The sequence below is a fragment of the Pongo pygmaeus genome, chromosome 12 (assembly GCF_028885625.2).
Source record: "Pongo pygmaeus isolate AG05252 chromosome 12, NHGRI_mPonPyg2-v2.0_pri, whole genome shotgun sequence".
Taxonomy (NCBI): domain Eukaryota; kingdom Metazoa; phylum Chordata; class Mammalia; order Primates; family Hominidae; genus Pongo; species Pongo pygmaeus.
Window position 1 is genome coordinate 66,991,731 of NC_072385.2, and position 14,464 is coordinate 67,006,194.

Genomic DNA, 14,464 nt, shown 5'->3' on the forward strand with positions numbered 1-14,464 from the left:
TGAGGCGGATTTACCTGTGTCGATGAGGGGATGACACTCTTGGAGTCAAAAATGAGCAACTACCACAAAAACAAAGTCTTACCTGGTGCTCTAATTCCCATATGTTGCTGACCGTCCATTACGAAACCTCCCATGGGCTGTCCATCAGGATTATAAGGTGTTCCTTGACTTACTACAAAAGTACAGAATGTGGTTTTTTAATGACAGTCTCTGAGAGCAAAAGGAATAGCCCAAGAGAGACTAAGAGGAGAACATACCAGAGAAAGAGACAGAACACAGCAGGCTGGTATAATTTTTTAAACATTCAAAGTGAAATTTCTCTCAGACTGAATCTACACACCTCTGTGACTGGGTTTTTAAAACATCTAGCTCAAAGAACAGTTAAGGTGTGGAAACTTTCTGCTTGGGCTTTGTCTGGTGACCACATAATGGGTGTTGGAAGAAAAAAATTTACAAGAGTAAATGCGTGTTGCCTCAATGCGATGCTAACATAGTTTTCCATAGTGCTCCCTAAGAGATGAGAGAGTATTTCATAAAGAAACTAAAGACTCACATCACCCCTAGCAAATACTCTTGTTATCTTACTGGCATATTATAATGCAGAAACAAATCCTAAAGAGATGTTTCTTGGATTTTTATATCTACAAGCCAGGATCCCATAGAAGTATCGCCATTTTAAGCTCATAATTTAAAAACAAAACAAAAAGACTGTTATTAAAAAAAAAAAGTCGAACACCAGAAGATGGATATTAACAAGAGAAGTTCTGAGAAATAAGAACCATGTATTTATACCACTACCTGAATCCCGTGTTTTAACTGTACATGAAAAGCTGCTTCAGAAGTAAGCTGCCTTGGGTTATTAAAGCACACAAAAGCTCTACCTCATTGAATGTCTTTGAACTTTACTGAGTCCCACAAGCGATCCTGACCCCTTTGCCCTTTTGACAGGTAATAAAGTTTACAGCAATTCCACACCAAGCCATGCACCAGGGAGTGGTCATAGTAGCAGAAAGAGCTGGGAAGGCAAACTCAGAAAAAAAAAATAACATTAATATATTGAATGTGTACAAAGAATATTGTATCTGAGCATATGATTTAAGAGTTACTTTTCTCTGTTGGCTTTTTTTTCCACCTTCTCCAAACGTTTTATAATGATGTTAAATTGATTAGTGTTGTTATGAAACGAAACTGGTTTAATTTTAATTGCCAGGCGTTCCTAGTACTCACTCCCAGTTTATTTACCAGGTAGCGGACCTCCCGGTGAATGGCTTGAGGATGGTTTTCGCTTGCGTGACTTGAATACAGTCACTATGGGGGACTTGCCTGCTCGGTTGGACTGGTCTATCATGGGCTGCACTATTCTTCTCCGGGCATTAATAAACCTGTAACCAAGAAAGTGAAACAAATCATTATTCCTTAAAAATAAAAGGGGGGGTTGAGGAAGAGGAAAAGATGAATCGCAGTTGGAGTAAAACTAGATCTTGGCAAAATGGGACTCCTTCAGTTCTCTCCATTGCTCTATGTGCAGCCTCACGTGCTGCAAAACCTATAACCCCCAGTGACCTTTGAGTACACAGGCTTGGGGTTTCTGAGTTGATTTATGTTTGCCTGTTTTACCACAGTTGGACACTTCCATTTCATCTTTTCATGGGGGAATTAGCAGAGTTTTCAGGAGACAATACTAGCCACCACTCTTTTCATTTGCAAGGAGAGAAAATTGGTGTAAAGAGTTAGATGCTCATAAGGGCATCTGTTACCTCTCCTAATTAGTGGCATTTCAATCTTATGTTCTCTGACTTCTTTTTTACAATTTTTATCAAAACCGCCCCTACCTCTTGCAAACCTAATTCTATTTTAATGCCCACTATTAAGATAATGAACTGGGATGGCAGCACACCATCAAATGAGAGAATGTCTGGAGTTTATCACCACTAACTCACACTGCTTGGGACTTCAGAGAAATGCATTCCTTGTAGAGATTTCTTGGAGTGGCTTTTTTTTTTTTTTTTTTTTTTTTTGCTCTTTATGTAAAGTCTGAGGTCAAGGTAAGGTCACAGATATACAGTAATTGAACTTATAGTTTTGCTTTCTCCAGCTAGTACTGAAAATTTATAAACATCTTATTAAGGCACTTAAAGTAACTTAAGTGCCTTAATAAGATATTTTTGTACAATTATTTTTGTAGCCTCTCCAAAAGTGACAAGTCACTGACATGTAAAAAAGTAGTTAATATACGCTCTTCAGAGTCATACTCATGAGATTCTAACTCTTAAGATCCATTTGTTCTGCATAATATTAAAAATTACGTATCAAATCCAGAAAATAAAGAGGACATATTAGATTCTGAAATAGTAAATTCCTTTTAGTTCCCAACTCAGATCAAATCTGAGCAGGACATAAAAAATACAATGAAAAGTTTAATAAGGCTCTATTAATGATTAAAGGATCCATAGTCCAGTATGAATTCTAGTTTGTAAATCTGCCCACTTCAGGAAGGAAAATAGTTCCTAAAAACCAAACCATTAAACAGACAGGGACAGCTTTTCAAAACAAAAATGCATACTTCATAACATTTTAAGATTCTCAATATCCTGTATCCTTGTGTTCTTTCATTATCTGAGAAGTAATTGAAACAAATAATGAAACTAGAATCTAACTAAAAGGTATACTGTTCATGCTAATTCTTGTTGGCAATACATATTATATCAGTTCTTGTATATGAAGTCCCTGAACTGCTAATAAAAATATTTAAAACACAGGTCTACAACAAATTGTGTTGCAAATCAGGTTATCATTATCTTGTATAAACCATGAAAATTGGAATCATGTGAGCAGAAGGTTAGATTAATTCTCCAGTCTCATTATAAGCACAGGTGTAGCACAAACACCATGTGAAATAGCCAATTAAAATGAAAAAAAAATCTGCTTTTTCATTAGCTGCCTTCACTGCATGACCAATTAGAAAATTATTTAATATTAATATTCTGCATATACCAAAAGTAATTTTCATAGTAACTAATGTAGGTAAGAGAGCAAAAACATCTCTTTATCTATGGTACTGTTCATAATCTGCAGACTCTTAGAGGGAAGGAATTCTGTCTATTAACTTTCTTTTTCCAGACTTTTTAAAAACATAATCTTTTATGGATATGACTTATACTACTTACCTAAAAATAGGAAGAGACATTTTTAACAGATGAGAAGCCTGGGCTCAGAGAAATTAGGTGACTTCTTTGAGGTCACATGTTACCAAAGAGATGTTAATAATTTGCTAAATGACACACAGCTGTCAGTGGTAGCAAGCACCCTCCTCTCTGGTGCTCTGGCACAGTGACCAGAGCACCGCAACTATGGTGCCACTCATCTAGAATATCCAGACTAAATAGATATATAAAAATTAGCTGGTTTCAAGCCAATTACCACTGGCAGAAACCCCAGTGTTTAGCCAAGGAAGAAGCATGACTGTGAACATTTTGTAAATTGAAAATTTTGATGGCTGCACTGTTTGTGTGTATAGGCAAAGATAAGGCTATTCAAAAAGAGAGAGAGAGAGTGAATACAGTGACTTGATTTATCTGTATTCCCAAGCTTGTCTCCATCATACTCACATATTGAGACTCCCATAAACTAATTCATAATAATCAACTCAGGTTTGAGTCTATGACTATTAAAGTCATGAGTTCATTTCTAAAAATTACACCTCAGGTTTCGAAAGGGCTGTAATAGTCACTTCGTTTGGTCACTGACATGAATCCCCTTTATGATATGTGTCCCCCAAAAGTACATAGGTAACCTCTGCTGAACTAATATAGCACTTACCACCTTACTTGAGAGGCCACCCCATCTATAAACAAGGCTGTTAGAAGGTTCTGCCTTACTTGATCAAAAATATTTATGTTGGTGCAAAAGTAATCGCGGTCTTGCCATTTCTTTCAGTGGCAAAAACAACAATTACAGGGGGAGGGGGGAGGGATAGCATTAGGAGATATACCTAATGTAAATGACGACTTAATGGGTGCAGCACACCAACATGGCACATGTATACACATGTAACAAACCTGCACGTTGTGCACATGTACCCTAGAACTTAAAGTATAATTAAAAAAAAAAAAATTACTTCTGCACCCAACCTAATAGTTTCATCAGTACAACTCCTTGGGGTACTGTAAGCAATTCTAATTTTACTTCCATAGGATAGCCTTTCAAATAGTTAAACATAGCCATTATGCTTTATAGGCTTCTCCCCTCTAATCCTTAGGTTAAACATTAGTGATTCTTAAAAAGTGCCTGCTAGAATGTGAGTCCTTCTGGGATATCAAGTCCATTCAACACCTGGACCACTCTCTGCTCAGTAGGCTGATCTTTGTCTATGTCCTCCTGAAGCCTTGCAGTGGACAACACCAATGACATTTATTCCAGGCCTGCTCTGATCCCCAGGTAGAAAGCAAATACACACAAAAAACACCACAGCCTCTTAGCCAACTGCCCACAGGTACTAGATGTTATTTGCTTCTTTTTGGTGGCAAGAACTGTTTGTTGTTATTAAGAACACAGATGTAAGCTACCCCTAGAATATGTAGATATCAAAGGGGGAAACCTTTAATTAAAAAATAAAACATAAACAAAAACACTGAAAACCTGAGAAAAACTAATCACCTTTTCTGAGCTGTTTGACCACATTAGTAGGTCTACCTGCAACTTCTTACTTGTGAAACATTTAATTTACAAAATTCAATATAATGAAATATCCTTAGTACATATAGGATGTAGTAATCTCTCAGAACATTACTGAATTACAATTACTACACTTATATGAACAGCTTATTATCTGGGGTCATGATGGACATCTATGTGAAAACAACCAAGTAAATAGCAAAATATTTTATTTTTTAAAACAACATCACCTTTTCGACCTTAAACGATCTCCACATTTGATTCTCTTTAGTGTATTTTATCATAATCCCAGACTCTTTTATACGTCCTCTCTCTTTGGAATTATGCTACACACAGCAGAGCCATGTTTAGATGGCTTCAGGGCGAATTCAGATACAAAAACATTTTCCTTCTGGGCAAAGTAATAAAATGACATTCTTGCTCCTCCCACTATAAGTCAAACTGAGGTCAGTTCCCCCATCCCTCTATCTGTTTAAATAAACTGGTCCAGCTGTTTGTTTCTAAAATGCCCTTTGACCTTGTGTCTCATCCTCCCTGCTTTTGTGACAGAATGCTTTACTTTTCACTGTGGAAGAGTCTAAATTCTCAAGAATTCTCTAAACACCGAACCAAAAAAAGAACTGTACATATGATGTGAACTTAAATGAACATATTGCCATTTTAAAATCCTGTCATTTTAAGAGGCACAAGTAAAATAGTTATCTTAATCCTACATGTATGTGTGTGTGTCTGTGTGTTCAAATATATATCTACATTTACGTATGAGCACATAAATATATATTAGAGATTCAACATAGGAGAAATAGTGTTTTGGAAGAGAAATATAAAAGAGAATGACAAAATTCCAATTTGAATATACAATAAAAAATACATTCTCCAATAGCCACAAAATGGTTTGAGATAAAATACAAATACATATTTAAGAAATACACACAATCTTAGAATTTTCCATACCGATAAGGTCTCTTTTACAAAGTATGTTAGTTTAAAGATGTAAGAGGAAACTTTTGCACTTTTACAATTAAGGTCCTAATATTATATTGCCCTTAAAACTCAGATGTGGAATGTCAGGTGTACACAGCCACAGGACAGTTTTGCTCACTCATTAAAATAGATAGTTACACACCTTGGTTTAATGAAATATAATTCAAATTTGCCATACATTGGGATTCTTGAAAAAGTAAACCTTTTAGTATGCTTTAAGGTTAGAAAATGTCTCATTTGCTTTTTCATTTACATTCAAACATAGGGTTTCTTAAAATCTAGTTTGCTTTGAAAACACAGTCTTCTTTTGTGAAGTACATTTTAAGAATTGGACTCCCTGCAGGTGGTGGAAGACTGAATTAGGAGAAGAATCTTTATATTTCCCTTTTTTTTCATAGAATCATGAGTTAGAATTTCTTCTTCTGACCAAACTATCTCCAGTCTCAAAACAAAAAGCTTTACAAAGGAAATGAAGATAATGGGTTTACTCTATAGCTTTATTTCATGTCCAAATAGAAATATATTTCTTTTTTACTTAGTTGTTTGTTTAAGACTCAAGTCCTAAAAAGCGAAAGAGGAAAGTTGGCAGGGGAGCAAAATCTCCAAAAATCTGAGACCTGGATCATCTAAAAATTGAATTTTATTTTGAATTTTTTATAGGAATCTGACAAGGAGAATGGGAAGTGACTGTGACTCATGTTTAAAAAAGAAATACAGGAAGTTTTGCTTTGTTCTTTCTTTTTTGTCCCCAGATGTTTATTTATCATAAGGCTTTTTTTTTTTTTTCACTGGATGAATTTCATCTATCTCCTTTTATTCTCAGTCTTTGGATACCTGAATAGTTTTCTGAGCAAGATCTGGCAGAACAGCTTTTTGAAACTGACCTTTGTCCTTTAGTTTATCCTCCACTCCTTTCCCTGGTCTCTTCCCCCAAAATTGAATTGCTAAGTTTAGTTTCCCTCTGTGAGAACCGGGAGAGGAGATCACAGTGGGCATTTGTCAGGAGCCAAAACACAAGGTAGTTTCCCAGTTTCACAGGCAACATTTTCCACATACCTTTGCCCTTTTCCTCCCTTGTATGGCTCTCTGTAATACTGATAAAAGTAAAAATAAATAAATAAATAAATAAAAAATTACTTGCTCACTTTCAGAAATGGCATTTTCACCTTTACTCAATTAGTTCTATTCCTCAGTGTTTACCACTCTACTTACTCCCTGATGATTAAAGGAAGCCCACATTTGGTTACGCTAGCATGCCACAGCCAACTTAGTAAACCACAGAAAATCACAATGGTATTGCCTCCAAACCATGACATGGCTCTGCTTCACCCCCATAGCGTTTCTTGCCAACTAGGCGTAAGTGAACTGTCAGCAGGATAGTGGTGGACATAGGATTACTTCAGAAGGTTCCTAACTAGACAGAGAAATATCATTTTACAACATCTGCACGTACCTAAAAAGCTAATCAACTACTAAGAAAAGATTTCATTAATTAGTTAGATTGATTAGTGGCAATGCCTTCTATACCTATACTATCCCTTAAGGGAAGTGCTGATTATAATAATCTTTTATTAATATTTAGCTAGCGTTAGGAATATCTCTATACAAACTTAGTAATAAAAATTAACACTGTGCATTCTTAAGTGTAAGATTTCTGCATATACTATTCTTTATTCAACAGAAAATAAACATGCACAGATAATTGATATATAATTCATTTTTGTGATTTCTATAAATATTTTCAAATTTTAGAATTTAAACCTCATGAAAAATCTTCAAATATAAAATTTATCGTTGGAAGGTAGTTGTCAAATCCCAACATTTTGTTATTTTTTTATTCCAGGAATTTCCTCACCATAGCATTTCCTTCATCTATATCATACTCATTTAAATAAAATCATATCTACTACTTTTTTTTTAAAGTCAGCATCCCTTAAAAACTTTTAAGGCATGTTTTATAAACAAACCCTCGGGGAAAGAGTTCTAGTTATCTCCCATGTAACTCTCTGTTCTTTCAAACAACAACAAAAAAATCACTCCGAAATTTTTTTGTTGGAATTCTTTATTTTAGATTTATATTTACATATTGGATTTAATGATCCATAACTGTTGGTCTTCAGGGTTCAAGCCTTCTACACTCCCTTTCTTTGTGAAATAAAATTTCATGAAACATGATTTTAAGACACCCAAGAAAGTTGACTCATTCTCAAGTCAAACCTTGTGAAATCATGTTTTTGGTACCTTTTTCTAGTTTCTTAACCTCCTCCAGGATCCAACAGTTCCAAGATTGCAATACATCATTGGTGTGTCTGGGGGTAGGGGAGGCAGAGAACAGAGGCAGGAGGAGAAAGGACAGGAGGGAAAAGGGAGCACCTCTCCTCTCTACCCACTTGATAAACATAATATTGAAATTTGCTCAAATCACAAGAAGTCCATCAATCAGCCACATGAAAAGTTTTCCTTCTCTAACAGTGTTGGGGGTATTTGCCAAATTACTCTAGAAAGAACTGAAATTGTCTGCCACAGTTGAGGAAGCTAATTACATATACAATTTTCTTCTCTTTTTTTTTTTTTTTTTTTTTTTTTTTGAGACAGAGTCTCACTCTGTTGCCCAGGCTGGAGTGTAGTGGCAGTATCACAGCTTAGCAACCTCCACCTCCCTGGCTCAAGTGATCCTCCCACTTCAGTCTCCCGAGGACTACAGTTATGCACCACCATGCCTAGCTAGTTTTTGTCGTTTTGTTTTTTTTGTAGAGACAAGGTTTCACTATGTTGCCCAGGCTGATCTCAAACTCCTAAGCTCAAGCCGTCCAACCTTCTCGGCCTCCCAAAGTGCTGGGTGTGAGACACTGCACCTGGCCACTAAAATTCTCTTTAAAGCAGCTTGTGAAATGAATCAATCACTAGTTGACAATGATGATGCAAAGTAATAATAAAACTCATGTATTATTTTGGCCTTAGGCATTAAAATAAATTTCAAATAATTCATCACTTGGTATATATTACAGAAAATTTTCCTTGAAAGCAATTTTGAAATGACTTCTTTATTCTAAAAAAAAAAGTGATGGCAGGGAGTTGTGGCTCATGCCTATAATACCAGCACTTTGGGAGGCCAAGGCAAGAGGATCATTTGAGCCTGGAGTATAAGATCACCGTGGGCAACATGGTAAAACCCTGTCTCTACAAAAAATGCAAAAATTAGCTGGATCTGGTGATGTACACTTGTAGTCCCAGCTACTAGGGAAGCTGAAGCGGGAGGATTGCTTGAGTCCGGGAGGTGGAGGCTGTGGTGAATCATGATCACACCACTGCATTCCGGCCTAGGCAACAGAGTGAGACAGGGTTTATATTTATATTTAAGTAAATATGAAATATTTACTTACATGTAACAGACAATTTGCCAAATTTGAGTTTGTATAACCTTATGGAGCTAAAAAAAATTAGTGGTTTAGAATATAGATTTAAAATGATTATTAGCACAATGTATTGGTTTAGAATATAGATTTAAAATGATTATTAGCACAATGTAGAAGCAATAGGATGATCTAGGATAATATAGCAAAACTTCCTCTAGTAATAAAAAAGCTAAAATAGGTATAATAATGTCTTCAAAGAATAGAAGTGTCTCTCTTTAGTTTAATAGCTGAACCATTTTTCATTTAAATTCCAATTTTTCCATATTCACAAGTCAATAAAATTGAATCTAACAAAACATCCCTTACACAATACTGAATAAATGTATCTATTTAAAGCAAATTCTAGTTTTCTGCTGATCTCTATTATAAATAGGATGAGCAGATAATTTGTCATCTAAACTGGGACACATTTGAGAGTGAAGAGGCACTGTTAACAATTACACTGGGCAACAGGCATAAACTATGAGCCTCCCAGGAAAGTGGGATGTATGGTCACCTTAATGATCAAATATGCTTTACTTTCCAAAGAAAGTTTCCCCCAAATAATTTAAAACCCCATTGTGTTAGAATGGCGACCAGCCCCCATATACATCAGGTTTTTTTGTTTACTTGTTTGTTTGTCCTTGAGACAGAGTCTCTCTCTCTCTCTCTCTCTGTCACCCAGGCTGGAGTGCAGTGGTTTGATCTCAGCTCACTGCAACTTCTGCCTCCTGGGTTCAAGTGATTCTCCTGCCTTAGCCTTCCTAGTAGCTGAGATTATAGGCACCCACCAACATGCCCAGCTAATTTTTATATTTTTAGTAGAGACAGTGTCTCGCCATGTTGGCCAGGCTGGTCTCGAACTCCTGACCTCAGGTGATCTGCCCGCCTCGGCCTCCCAAAGTGCTGAGATTATAGGCATAAGCCACTGTGCCTGGCCCTAATCAGGTATTAAAGAATCTTAGCTCCATATTGGAGTACCTTTGAGCTCCTTCCTTTCTCTAGGATCTTGCCTGTAGTTGCCTCAGTTCTCCAAGTCTTCAGCAACCATAAACCTCCAGACCTGGAGTCTCTGCTCATGTCAAGAGAGGATATCTCAAAATTTAGCTTGATTTCTAGTTCCGTCTGGTTATGAAATTAGGCTATAGAATGGCACAATGAAGATGATTTGACTTGAATGGAGGCTTGCATCTATTCCTTGGCATGTTCACTGTGACCTCTGTTTTAATGAGCAAAGCTTGAAACCTAAGCTCTGTGTAATAATATATGTCAATATGTAACCTGTAGACCTTTAAAATACAAATGGAAACACACTTAAAGGAAAACAATCTCTCAAATAAAGACAATAACATTAGCAAAATGACATCTTGGAATTTGTCAAATCTTTGAAAATGCTTATGGTCATCTAAGTCATTTTGAGGGAACTTTGGGCATTTTACTGCTGAGTTGCTGGATTTCAGTGTGAGTATCCTTTTTCTTTTTCTTTTCTTTTTTTTTCTTTTAGATGGGGTTGCACTCTTGTTGCCCACGCTGGAATGCAGTGGCGCAATCTCGGCTCACAGCAACCTCTGTCTTATGCGTTCAAGCGATTCTCCTGCCTCAGCCTCCAGAGGCTGAGGGATTCAATCCCTCCAGAGGGATTACAGGCATGCACCCCCACTCCCAGCTAATTTTATATTTTTAGTAGAGATGGGGTTTTTCCCATGTTCATCAGGCTGGTCTTGAACTCCCGACCTCAGGTGATCCGCCTGCCTCGGCCTCCTAAAATGCTGGGATTACAGGCGTGAGCCACTGTGCCCAGCCAACTTTCCTTTTCTTTGAACATCACTCATAATTATCACCGTCAAAACACTACCCAGTGGCAGGGAAAGTGAGACCAATGAACAGTGAGAAGAATATGAGAACTGAGTGGGAAAACTGCCACTCACTGGCAGTTTTCTAGCAGTGTTTAGGTGCTGAAATTGGGATGATCAAATGAAAAGTGCTTTGCAAATTATACAAACCTAAGACGGGTCTTTGTTGCGATACTGTCATTCTCAAAAATACTTAATGGTACCAAAACTTGTCTATGAACGCTTATAATGGTAAGAGATGAATATCAAATGCCCATCCACTGATAAATAACTAAAAAAAGATACCTTATATCCATACAATGGAACATTGCTCAGCCATGAAAGGGAATGAAGTACTGATAATACATGCTATGACATGGATGAACCTTGTAAACATTATGCTTAGTGAAAAAAGCCAGTCACAAAATACCACGTATTCCATGATCATATTGTTGAAATGTCTAGAACAGGCAAATATAGAGACAGAAAGTAGATTAGTGGTTGCCAGGAGCTGTTGGACAGAGATGGAAGTATAAAGAGGGGCAATAGCTAAAGGGTACAAGGCTTCTTTTTAAGGTGGTGAAAATGTTTTCTAATTGATTATGGGGATGGTTACACAACTCTATGAACATACTAAAAACCATTGAATTAAATGGGTGAATTGTATGGCTTATGAATTATATCTCAAGAAAGCTGTTAAAAATAAGTACATTCTAGTGGACTGGAAGAAGCACTGGACTAGGAACCAGTCCTAGCCCTGCCTTTAATTAGCCCTGAGCCTCATCTGTCATATGATGCATAAATTCCCTCCCTCCCAGGATTTTTACTCTATGGTTCTGTAGCATAGGGTTTCTAAAATTTTAATCCATGCTCCCTTTTGACACATAAAAAAATCTTATATTCCTTTGTTATTTGCAATTTCAAAAGAAATAGCACGACTAAAAACAAAATTTAATTCTCGATATGCTTTTTTAATACTATATTCACTCAAAATGATTGTGACATGCTTCTTACGTGCCCCCCACCCCCTCTCTGCGTGCCCTCCCACCCCGCCCCAAGTCCTGAGGATAGAAATCTCTGCCATAACCTACTATACTTTCCTTTCTGTAAACAGTATTGTCAGGTAACCAGCCAGGGGGCTGAGATCCTACATCTTTTTGTACATGTTCAATTCCTTCCATAAGCTTTTACAATATCCCCTACCCACTCCCGGCCCTTTCCAAGTACATCTGAACTATGACCCAAACCAGCAAACAAATAAAGTCAACCACCGCAGATGTCCTAGTGATACAGGCCAACAAAACCCTTCAACCAGACAACAAACCTCAAGACTACTGGCTTGCATTTGATTTAGTTAGCATCCTAGAGTAAAAATACTGAAAACTTACACGCGCATGTGTGTGCGTGTGTGTATATAATTATATGGTGCATTAACTTCCATCCGTAGGCAACATACTGTTTTTGAAAAAAAAAATAAAAGTGACTTTATCAATATTAAGCCAGATTTCACCAAAGGCAGGACATTTATTTTTGAGCTAAGTTACATGTAGCTCCAATAATCTCCCCCAGACCTGGAAGAGTTAATGTGTTTGAAAAAGGAAATACTTTTCCCCTTCTTCAGCCATAGGATCTAATCTTGTGAGGCATTTGTTAGTTAAGAGGGTAAAAAGGAAAAGAGACCTCTCAAATATGTCGGAACAGATTAATTTTTTTTGTTTATTTGTTATTGTTCAGGCATCAGGAGCATGATAGAGTTAATTATTTTCCATATTAAGGGGTCAGGCTAAGAGCATTGTAAGAATGGAAATAAAATAAACAGGAAAATATTAATGATTATGAGGGCATTGAAAAGGACAGCCTTATATTTGCCAAAGTTACAGGCATCCATGTTGTTGTAGGGTTTTTTTTGTTTTTGTTTTTGTTTTTTATGTCCTCTTTCCCCTTGAAAATCAAAAACGAAGCAGAACATAACACTCAGCGTCTACAGAAAGCTCCTCGGCGTGCACACACTGGAGCAATGCAGACCGGATCTGAGACCAACGTTTGCCCTCGGAAACACTTCCTTCCCCCAAGCCCCTGGCTCCACTCCATTTTTCAAGAAAACTGTTCTATTCAACCAGGAGGCAACATTTGCCCCATTTTTTAATATTTCAGGCTGACTTTTTAACCACTCAAAAATGCTGTTTGTTTTCTGTAGGCACAGCCTGAAGCCAGATGATGATGTAAGTGAGAGGAGAGAGAGGGTCTCTCTGGGTACTGCGCTTCCGTGCTTAACGGTTAATCACCCAACACCAGCCTCAGCAACTGTTGACACAAATAGGTGGAAATCAGGTCTGTGCAAGCAGAAAATACCAGAAAGGCAAACTATATGTAAACACACTTAAGACAGATTTGACAAGAATAGACCTAAACCTGACTTGCTAGGAAACTACTAATGTCTAAAGCTTCAATGCCCCTCTTAGCCGAGTTTGTTTCCCCTTACAGAGCTTCCTTTGAGAAGATAAAGAGTAACATTTTAAAAACCAAAATACATTTACAGAAGACAGCTGAGACATTTGTCCCCTTGATTCACATAGTGAGTTTCAAATCTGCTCTTACATACAGGATTTATGGAATGTAATACGGTTCTTCCACGTATACTTGGAGTGGAGCCAAATGAAAGAGGGAGGGGGGTTTGCGGGGTGGAGAGAGACAGAGAGAGAGAGAGAGAGAACACGTACACACAGTCACAATTCAAAAAGTTATTTCTCCTGACCTATAAAACTCATGCAAAGAAGCAAATGGATAATGCTTAAACAGTCTTTTAATCTTATCTAACTGACACCTGACAACGCATTACTTATAGATTATTAATGCATCCACTAAAAAGTTTGTCATGTTCAAAATTACTGGAGAAAAAGATTGAATGCCTGAGGAAAAAACAAATTTTGCTGTACAATAACTTCAGAAATTTCGAGCCTATTATCTGTCATGCCCTTCATAGACTCATAGCACACTGCTAAAAACAACTGATTTATCTTTATTATGAATCCTAAAATGACAGCACACAACTTTTTCATGTCTTGTGATAATGTTTAATTTCATCTAGTTTTTATTTTACAGTGTTTGATTTTCTTATGTAAGATGAGGAAAAGTTACAGCTACAACTTTTTAATTAATTTCTCTGTTTGTCTCTTTATCAAAGTATTTTTTTTTCTTCCCCACTCCTAGGATAAAGCTGGAATGAGAGTTTCAGAGCACGCACTTTACTTCTTGTTGATTCACATTATTACACAGTCTAGAATATTACAGCTAAAAGAGTCCTTTGAGTCCTGACTAATTAGTCCTACTTGTCCATTTTAAACCAGAGAATGCTGTCGCCCAAATCCAAGAAGTAGGGATGAGGGATGAAATGTTTTGATTGCAGTGACCTGTCCCTGCATTTCCCCTTCCCATACTTGCCCCGTGTAAATTTTAAGTTGTCATGAGGCTTACACCTTAACCACCTGTGGATGAGGCGTAGCCAAGCTCTTCCCCCTTGACCATGACGCCTCTCAGCCCCTCATCCCTATGCCCTCTCCAGGGAAATGGGAGTCAAGT

At 37.1% G+C, this 14,464-nt stretch overlaps 1 protein-coding gene across 7 annotated transcripts in view; it reads right to left on the reverse strand.

The window, feature by feature from the left end:
• Window positions 1-14,464, reverse strand: part of MEIS1 (Meis homeobox 1) — a 137,705-nt gene that overhangs the window by 3,934 nt on the left and 119,307 nt on the right. For 4 of the 7 annotated variants that reach the window (XM_054475606.2, XM_054475607.2, XM_054475608.2 and 1 more), the window contains exons 10-11: window positions 1,324-1,382; window positions 83-172 (exon numbers count right to left, since the gene is read on the reverse strand). In XM_054475606.2, coding sequence (XP_054331581.1) covers window positions 83-172; window positions 1,324-1,382 — 149 coding nt within the window. Of the gene's footprint in view, window positions 1-82; window positions 173-1,242; window positions 1,383-14,464 lie in introns of all 7 variants that reach the window. The other 3 variants (XM_063648651.1, XM_063648652.1, XM_063648653.1) reach the window with 1 other exon arrangement.